The sequence below is a fragment of the Lathyrus oleraceus genome, chromosome 1, assembly GCF_024323335.1.
Source record: "Lathyrus oleraceus cultivar Zhongwan6 chromosome 1, CAAS_Psat_ZW6_1.0, whole genome shotgun sequence".
Taxonomy (NCBI): Eukaryota; Viridiplantae; Streptophyta; class Magnoliopsida; order Fabales; family Fabaceae; genus Lathyrus; species Lathyrus oleraceus.
In genome coordinates, this window is record NC_066579.1 from 414,550,279 (window position 1) to 414,560,175 (window position 9,897).

The 9,897-nt window shown below is 33.7% G+C and overlaps 2 protein-coding genes across 2 annotated transcripts; both read left to right on the forward strand.

Moving 5' to 3' along the window:
- The first annotated feature begins 1,857 nt into the window (after positions 1-1,857).
- On the forward strand, positions 1,858-6,635 carry LOC127077257 (ubiquinol oxidase 4, chloroplastic/chromoplastic). The gene is made up of 9 exons (XM_051018708.1): positions 1,858-2,203; positions 2,296-2,482; positions 2,565-2,658; positions 3,825-3,940; positions 4,275-4,383; positions 4,774-4,842; positions 5,680-5,751; positions 5,840-5,887; positions 6,150-6,635. The coding sequence occupies exons 1-9, from the start codon at positions 2,100-2,102 to the stop codon at positions 6,359-6,361; spliced, it is 1,011 nt and encodes a 336-aa protein (XP_050874665.1). The 5' UTR covers positions 1,858-2,099; the 3' UTR covers positions 6,362-6,635.
- Positions 6,636-6,779: 144 nt separating this feature from the next.
- Positions 6,780-9,452, forward strand: LOC127077241 (protein CLMP1). Its single transcript, XM_051018707.1, has one exon. It carries the CDS (start codon positions 7,655-7,657, stop codon positions 9,254-9,256), a length of 1,602 nt encoding a protein of 533 aa, XP_050874664.1. The 5' UTR covers positions 6,780-7,654; the 3' UTR covers positions 9,257-9,452.
- Positions 9,453-9,897: the final 445 nt, after the last annotated feature.

Genomic DNA, 9,897 nt, shown 5'->3' on the forward strand with positions numbered 1-9,897 from the left:
TGAAGTAGTAATGATGAAAAGAAAAATAAAAGAATATGATTTTGACAAAACAAACAAAAAGAAATGAAAAGTCAAAGCATACAAAAGAATATCACCAAAATAAAAATAGTTGTAAAAAGTGAAATAAAATAAAAAGAATTTTTGAAAATTAAATGATTTACCAACAAAATTTTGCTCTCTAATCTTAAAAATTTTTGAATCAAAAGAAAAATCAATATTTTTTGTATGCCCAGCCACACTACAACTAAAAAAAGACCTTACTGATTCATGATTGACAATGTATTTTGTGATATTGCTTAGATGAAATACAAACTATTTTTATAATCTGTGCATTGTCCAATTATGAGAAAAACACTAACAATTGAGAGAAATTTAGTGAGATCATGATTATAATGAATAATTGAATATTGATCTAGACATATTTTGAAATCTCACTTTAGTAAAAAATTGGTATATCTTCATGCTATGGGTTATGGATATTTATGATGTTGATAACGAACTTGCATTAAAAAGAATACCATGACTTTCATAAATGATTTAAAAAAATCCTTGACCTAATCATTTAACCTTTTAATGAAACATGCATTTCAAAATTTCCGAATCATTTGAATGAATTTTGTTTGAGGATAAACAAAAAGATAAGATGGCGAGATTTGATAAGTTCCAAACTTATGTAAAATACTCAAACACTTATTAATTTATTTTACAAGCAATCAATATAAAACCTCCAATTTATCAATGAAAAGTGATAAGACACCTATTTGGACTTTTTACTTGCACATTCACCCAAAATACGTGAAAAGTACTAAAAAAAACCCACCAAAATCCACACAAACAACTTGCCAAGACCATTTACATACAAGCAAGATTCGTTAGACCAGATCCATGGGCGCGTTAGGTGAGCACATACAAGAGAAGACTTCAAGGCTAAGTAATTTCATGGTGAAGAATGAGTCTGTGCACTAGTCGAAGATGAGCGATGCACATAGCGAATTAGGGTGACTAGTGCTAGTTGTTCGGTGAACGGACACTACTTAACATGGAATAAAGTAGGTTCTCTAGGCGGTGCTCCTAGCGAACATACATTTCTTAAGCCTATAGCCAGGGGTGACATATTCAACTCGAAAGGAGTTTTGGTGGATTCAAGGCAATAGAAAAAGGTACCAGGTTCACATTGGTCTCAATAGTAGAATAAAAGATGGAGATTAAAGCAAAAGCAAAGCTTGAGAGATCGCTGTGCATGTTACTCTAAATTTGCCTTTTTGAGATTACATGTACATTTACAATGAATAAAGGTAGTTATGAATCTCTTTGTTAGAGGTATATGTCATTAAATGCCCATGTTTAATTGTGGTTATGGAATTTAAGTAATTCTACTTAACCTGTAATATTGACTATTCTTAGTTCTTAATGTTTGTTTTGGATTAATTATCTAAAATACGAGAGACGTTGGTCATTACTAGATCCAAGTCTCCATTTATTAAATACTAATGTTTAGAGATAGGGTTATGTTTAATATCCATAAAATATTGATAATTGATATGAGTATCTTTAATTCACGGTTGAATTTTAATATTGTTATATTAAATATTAAGAGATTGTCTATTATATAATAGAACCAATCTCACGTCCTTAAATTAGAGATGAGACTCCATGAGAACAATGGTTATACATAAGAATAAACTATGACAAAATCTACCTTTAGCAAATTTTTTCACTTTAACACAGAAATCTCAATTTATTTTTTTATCATTTAATTTTCTGCAATCAAACACAACCCTGACTTAAAATCATAAAAAGCAATGAACTATCTTAAAATTTTAAATAAAACCCCGGACTAACTTGGGACAAATAAATATCTTTCTCCTAAAAATCTAGCACCATGGAAAACCACTCACACAGAATATACCTATGCGTCACCCCGTACTATAGTCTCTATAGTCGCCGGAATAGCCAAAAATGCCGTTTTATAATAAAACCCGCCAAACGACAAAAAGCATGAAGACACCACTAAAACCAACCTCCCCTTTCCCATCTCCACTTAAATAATATCCCAAACCAACACTCACCTCCATCTCCACCACCACCTACCGCCCGAGATGGCGGCGGCGATGCTCTCTTCTTCCCTCTTCCCAACCACACATCTCAACAAACCACTCACCTCCCAGTTCCGTCCTCTTTCATTTCGTCCATCGTTTTCCAGGTTTTGTAAATTCTAATAATCTCTCAACGTTCATCTATCATCTATAATCTATAATCTCTTATCGATTTCATTTAACGTTTCTTCTTGTTCAGGATTCGTGCTTCTCTATTGCAAGATAAAGAGGATAAAGTTATTCTACAAGACTCTTTTCCTTCTAAAACAGCCTCTCCTTTTGATTCAGCTACTGGTAGTAACGCAAGTGATGATAGTGTTTCATCTCCTAGTGCGTGGGAAAAAGGGGTTATCAAGGTTGAACAATCAGTCAATATCTTTCTCACGGTAATTCTTTTTTAATCTGATCTTCGCTTTATCACTCTCTCGTTGTTTGGATCTCATTTTTAGCTTCAATTCATAATTTCAGGACTCTGTTATTAAGATACTTGATGCTCTCTACCATGATAGGAATTATGCAAGGTTTTTTGTGCTTGAAACTATTGCCAGGGTTCCTTATTTCGGTAAGTGCTATTTTTATTTTTAAAATAACAATTACGGTTTTGAAACTCTCGGTAGAATTGTTTGTGTTCACTCAGAATTGTATGAGTTTATGACTATAGACATCAAAATTGGGTTAACCTGCCTAAGAAAATTGTTTTTGTATAAACTCAAATAGGTTCACATATTGAATTGGAAGTTTAAGAACGAAGACGGGTTTGCTACATAATGATTGTTTTCCCCATCTCTGCCTAAAATGATAATGGTTTAGTGTTTTTTGAAAACCTAAAATGCAACCGAAAGCTTTGTAGTAAACAAAACATTAATCTCTTATTTGTAGTAGATGTATGTAACATCCCATTTGCAAAGGAGATGAACGATGGGTGCATTATTCGGTCTCATTCTCATAGATCTCAACAGAAACAAAGGATTGAGCTAGAAAACATGAACAAACCCATCATTGTAAGTTTCCAAGAACCCAACAGGCCATGAAGGGGAATTAATTAACCCAACCCTTATGAGCTTAAACCTAACTCTAGCCATTGTTGTCAATTGCGGATAGCAAAAAATAGCATGTTGTCTACCACACTAATTCCACTTCCAATGAGAGGAACCTAGTTTCTTCATTCTTCACTCTGTAGTAATTCTCAATTTGTCTATTGATTTTGAAATATGCTCTCTTTATGTGTTGATTGGTGAACATGCGTTGTGATTTGTGAATTTTTCCATCAATTTTGAAGTGTGCTGTTTTGTTTGCTTATTTTGGTCTCATCTAACATGGTCTGGCCAGGCATCTGGTGTGGCATGGTGGAGCTTTCTACCCATCTTGTCCAATTTATTGGTTATTCAGAAATTTTATATTTTGTTATTGTGGATTTCTTAATTGCGAAGTTAATGTCGAACATTTACTATGCACATAGTGAGTTGTGTTTAGATACACATGATTACACCCTTTTTTGTTTTTATATAAAAAAAGAAAGGGACCTGCATTCCAGCTGTTAGTTTTTTTTTTCCTAAAATTCATCATAGTATAGTGAACTTGGAATTCCTTAGTAATACATGAAAATTACTATACATATTAAATATCGTACTTTATTTATTTAATTACGTGTAAATGTAGGGAGTCACTGTGCAGAGTGATTGCAACTTTTCAGCATAAGTATTAACTTTTGTTATATATATGTGGCAGCCTTTATGTCAATTCTTCATATGTATGAGAGTTTTGGCTGGTGGAGACGGGCGGATTATCTGAAAGTGCATTTTGCCGAGAGTTGGAATGAAATGCATCATTTGCTCATCATGGAAGTAAGATTTTTGATAACTTTTTCCCTTTAATGCAACTGATATCTTGTTGGTTAGTCCGCAAAATATGTCATTCAGTAAAACCTTAGTAGTTCTCTATCCATGTGATTTTTTGAAGGGCCTGTAGTTGAAATACTGTGAATTTGAATTATTAGACTTCACAGATAGCAGACGGAAAATGAGGGTGTTTCTTTCACTAACTACATTGAGATTTGTAGTATAGGGAAATAATCATACAGTGGTATTTCTCAAGTTCTGCGTTATGAAATCACGTGCATGTGAACTCGAATATTCACATACTTTATTGCATGCAATAAGCTTGGGGCTATGGTTGCAGGAACTTGGAGGGAATGCTTGGTGGTTTGACCGGTTTCTTGCTCAACATATTGCAATATTTTATTATTTCATGACAGCTTTAATGTATGCAATAAGCCCAAGAATGGCATGTAAGTATTATGTACTTAATTTTTGTTTCATTATAATCCCTGCTACATCTTTCAATTTGTTGGTTGGATTATCATGAAAATTTAGTGACATGAAGTCTCATGCTTATGATAAGTTCTAAAAAGACCAAATGGTATTCTCTTTAGCATGTACATCATTGATGAAAATAAAATGAAGAAAACAATTGAGTTAAAGCATTTTGTACTTAAAACGACTAACATAAAGCTTATTTATCAGCCCAATCAAGCTAGAAGGAACAAACTGACCTAGTTTTCTTTTGGTAAATCATCAAAAGTACCATGTTTGACTTGTATTACACATTGTAGCATTCCAAATCTGTCTGCTTGGTTCTTCAATGTCTGACTTGTGTTTATGATTTATTGCTAGTGCAGATCACTTTTCTGAATGTGTAGAGAGTCATGCATTTGAAACTTATGACAAATTTATCAAGGAACAAGGAGGTAATTTCAATGCTCTTTCTTTTCTTCAGTGTATTTTTAAGATTTTAATTGTATGTGTAAATAGTTTTTAGTTTTGGTTTTATGTTTTCATAATTAAGTGTAGGCCAGTAAACCATGAGATTATACTTATAATACTCCTGAATCATGATTTATTTGGTATGAAATCAGTTGTGGGCAAGCTGTTAGCTGAGTATAGCTTAAAAATTGACAAGCCAAGATTATTCAAGCTGTGTAGAGAATTGGTTTTTTGTTTTGTTTTGTTTTAAACTATCTTGTTCTGTTTTGGCATTCTTTTGTCAATAACAGAAAATAAAAGAAAGCAGATAGATGGTCCTGAGATATTATTAAACTTAATCAATGAAGATTCCACAAGTTGTTCCACTTTCCTTCACCTTCATCTTTTACAATATTGTGTTCTTGTCCTAGATGAGGATGTTGCGTTGGATGTGTGGTAAGATTAGACAGAATAAAATAAGAAATGATAATACTAGAGAGTGTTGGGGTAACAGCTATAGTAGAAAACATGTTGGAAAATAGACTTAGGTGGTATGGGCATGTAGAGAGAAAACCTGTAGATTATGTGGTAAGAAGAGTATATCAGACGGAGAAGAGTCAAACAACTAGAGGTAAAGGAAGATCTAGAAAAACTATAAGAGAAGTTATTAAGAAATATATTGAGATTAACGAATTTGATAGAAACATAGTTCTAGATAGAACATTATAGCGAATTTTGATAAATATAGCCAATCCCACTTAGTAGGATAAGACTTGATTGATGTTGTTGTGTTCTTGTCCTAGATGATACATTAACTAACATGGTTTGGTAATTTTTTGTAGAGGAATTGAAAAAAATGCCGGCTCCTGAGGTAGCTGTGAATTATTATACAGGAGATGACTTGTATTTATTTGGTAAGCTCTTCATTATTTTTGACCTAAATTTGTTTACTTTGAGGCAAAAAACCCCGAAATTTCACACTTCCAATATCATTTTTTTCAGATGAATTTCAAACTTCCAGAGTTCCAAATACTAGAAGGCCTACGATAGGTATGTCTTGAAACCTAATCACTCAAATGTTCAACTAAGTGGTTACTCATGTAGCACAATCTAAACATTGTTTATCTTTTGTATGGTAAAGTGTTCCTATGATGTTTTTTCCCCAATAAAAGAAACCCTTTGCTTGTATAATTTGGTTAGAATATCAGAATAAGGTTTTGTTTGCATGGGCACCATATGAAATTCTCCATTGCATATGACTTTTTTTTAAGTAGTAAAATTTCTCACATTGGTTATTTCTATTTCCCTCTAGAGAATCTGTACGACGTGTTTTTAAATATCCGAGATGACGAAGCTGAACACTGCAAGACAATGAGGGCTTGTCAAACTCACGGGAACCTCAGGTCGCCTCATTCATATGCAGAGGACAATGATGAATCAGTCTGTACTCTTGAAGCAGGCTGTGAAGGAATTGTTGACTGTATAAAGAAATCTGTTACTTCTAATCCAGCTAAGGTGAAGTAATATATGCAGTACAATTCCTAATACATTCATTCTTAAAAAGATGAAAATAAAAAGGATACGAGGAAGATTCCTCTTTACTTTTAAAGATATAGAAATAATAATGGTTAGAGTCTTAGAGATATAGTTGAAATTTGGATGAGATTCCTCTAAATTGAGGGTAGGGTGTAAAAGCAATTTTTTCAACTTTTATTGGATTATGTATATGCCTTAAATTAAAGCAACAGTGACTATATTTGTATTTTTTTACATCAAAGATAAATATATTTTCAAAGAACATTTTTTCTTGAAACTCTTGGCATAGAGAGAAAATATACAAGAAATCGGTTTGATCTTTCTTTTCTTGAAAGTGCGATAACATGGGAATGTTATTTTTTTCACGGTTATTAATTAGTAATACTCTATACTTTATTTGAGGATGAGGATGACGATTTTTTTTTAAATAATCATTTTTTTCAAAAATAATTTAAAAATAATCACAATTTCAAAATATTTATTAATATAATAATTTTTCAAAATAAAAATGAATTCAGACGTCATTGTAATTGTCGCATGCATGGAAAATGTAAAAGCATGCGCCAATTGCAAAATATAGGAGCATGCGTCAATTGACGCATGAATGTATAGGAGCATGCGCCACTGCAATTGGCGTATGCAAGTGGTTATTATTTATTTTTTTACATGCATACGTCAATTGCAGTGACACATGCTCTTAAATTTTACATGCATGCATCAATTGCAGGGACACATGCTCCTACATTTTACATACATACGTAAATTGGAGTGATGCATGCTCTTACATTTTACATGAATGCGCCACTGCATGCTCTTACAATCATGGTTAGTTTGATAAATAAATTAAAGATATGATTATTTGATATAGAATTTAAAAAAGTTGATTATTTTAAAAAGATAAATCTGAGAATGGCGCTTCTCACTATTTTCTTTCCATAATTTTTTTAATAAGAAAACACAAATAAGTTAAAAATAGAAGTGTTTAAATATTAAATAAAAATATCAAATTAACAAAATAAGTATTACTATTTCATTGTGCAAACTTGTCTAAAAAAAGTTGAGATTATTAGTGCTAGTAATCAACTAGAAATAGCATGTGAAACAAGGATCTCAACATCCAATGGTAAGTTTGTCTCTCGCTTGCATTCTTCTCCTTCATTGGAATCACCTCCATTTCCAACATTAATTTCGATATTCATTTCCTCACTTTTGTTATTTATAAATCGAATGCATCTCCAATTTTACGTGCATGCATGTGTAAGATCACAGAAAACTTGAACAATGAGGAAATCCGGTGGTAGAAGTAAAAAAGATAAAGTTGGAACCCCGAGTTCCGATTCGCAACCGAATTCTCCATCGTCACCAAACACCGCATTCAAGCCACGCCCAGGATCACATAAGCCTGAACAGATTTCACCTCACAAGCCCAAGCCTGAACAGGTTTCACCTCTCAAGCCCAAGCATGAACAAATTTCACCTCTCAAGCCCAAGCCTGAACAGGTTTCACCACACAAGCCCAAGCATGAACAGGTTTCACCTCTCAAGCCCAAGCCTGAACAGGTTTCACCATACAAGCCCAAGCATGAACAGGTTTCACCACACAAGCCCAAGCCTGAACAGATTTCACCTCTCAAGCCCAAGCCTGGACAGATTTCATCTCTCAAGCCTGAGCCCAAGCCTGAGCCTGATTCCTCAAACGAACATGTTACGATTGCGTCGAGACAGTTGAAGCTTGTTTACGAACATGACATAAGGTTAGGCGAAATGCCAATAAATTGCAGCTTCAGATTATTAAGAGATTTAGTGAAGAAGAAATTTCCAATGTCGAATTCAGTTTTGATAAAGTACAGAGATGATGACGGTGATTTGGTTACTATAACCTCCACAGAAGAACTCAGATTCGCAGAATCTACCGTCGATAAAGCCTATTCAATTGGAACTCTGAAACTAAATATCATCGAAGTTAGTCCCGAAATGGAACCACGTTTGTTAGATGAAAGAGAAGAAAAAGAAAAACCTCTAGATTGTGTTTTGGATGAAAAAAATGGCACAACTGAAAGCAAGAAAGTCGTAGAGAATGTAGAGGTTGATGATTGGCTATACGAATTCGCTCAGTTATTTAGGTCGTATGTTGGTATCAATGAAGCTATTGATTTCCACGAGTTAGGGACGGAGTTTTGTTCAGAGGCACTTGAAGATATAGTGACCTGTGATGAAGCTCAAGATTTGTTTTACAAAGCTGAATTTAAGTTTCAAGAGGTTGCTGCATTGGCGTTTTTCAATTGGGGAAATGTCGACATGTGTGCTGCTAGAAAGTTTGTTAAACTAGATGAGAATGAGAATGAGGTTCTGGTAATGAAAGAATCAGAGTTTGATTTCGTCAAGGAAAAGTACTATTTAGCGCGAGAAAAGTACGAAAGAGCGGTGGTGATTAAACCTGATTTTTACGAAGGATTATTGGCTATTGGACAGCAACAATTTGAACTGGCTAAGCTTCATTGGTCATTTGGTCTGGTGAATAAGATGGATTTAGGTAAAGAGACGCTGCGGCTTTTTGATGTCGCCGAGGAGAAGATGATGGCTGCGAGCGATATGTGGGAGAGGTTGGAAGAAGGGAAACTTGGTGTGCAAGGAAGTGTTGGTATGAGATCACAGATTAATCTTTTTTGGGGGAACATGTTGTTTGAAAGGTCTCAAGTGGAGTTCAAATTGGGAATGAGGGATTGGAAGAGAAAACTGAATGCTTCCGTTGAGCGGTTTAAGATTGCGGGAGCTTCTGCCGATGATGTTTCGACGATTTTGAAGAAGCATTATTCCAATGCAAGGGACGGAGAAGTGAAGGGATCGCCAAGAACACAGAATGTAATCAAAATGATGAAATAGAGACGGATAATCGAGGTTGAACTTGAAGCTTTTCGACAAATTTTCTCGGTAATATAAGGAGATTATTTCTGATAATTATATTCTGCAGTAGAGTTTGCAATAATCATTTTTACACCACAAATATTAGTCTATTGTTCATGTTCTCTTTCTATATCATATGAATGTGTTGTTACAATGTGTTAATTCCATGCTATCTTGAAAATGTTTGTTTGATTGTTTTATTCTTTCAAATGTTTCTTGTGTTGCCTATTTTACAGTGAGGTATTGATGTGCTACATTGAATTTATTTGTTTAGTAGACATGGTTTGTTGTTTTATTTTAGGAAATCAATTCAAATTTGCCAAATGATGCACATGAATAGAAATTTTAAACGAGTCTCACGTCGAAAATCAAACCGTATATCATCTTATCATATGTTTATAAGTGAGAACAATCTTGTTTTACATGTTGGTTTTATAAGGTTGAGTTAAACTCAGCTAAAATTTTAATATCAGACAACATATAACATGATCATATAATATCAGATCACCTACTATTGAGTGTGTTAACGAGTTTCACATCAGACAACATATAACATGATCATTTATTTATAAATGAAAGTAATCCTCACAGTTGAGTTAAGTCCGACCACAATTCTTAAT

Excerpts from the sequence above, each read along its gene's own strand:
- LOC127077257 (XM_051018708.1), top strand. The coding sequence starts at position 2,100 with ATGGCGGCGGCGATGCTCTCTTCTTCCCTCTTCCCAACCACACATCTC. Across the intron at positions 4,843-5,679 it reads ATTTATCAAGGAACAAGGAG|AGGAATTGAAAAAAATGCCG; the intron begins GTAATTTCAATG and ends AATTTTTTGTAG. Across the intron at positions 5,752-5,839 it reads AGATGACTTGTATTTATTTG|ATGAATTTCAAACTTCCAGA; the intron begins GTAAGCTCTTCA and ends CATTTTTTTCAG.
- LOC127077241 (XM_051018707.1), top strand. The coding sequence starts at position 7,655 with ATGAGGAAATCCGGTGGTAGAAGTAAAAAAGATAAAGTTGGAACCCCG.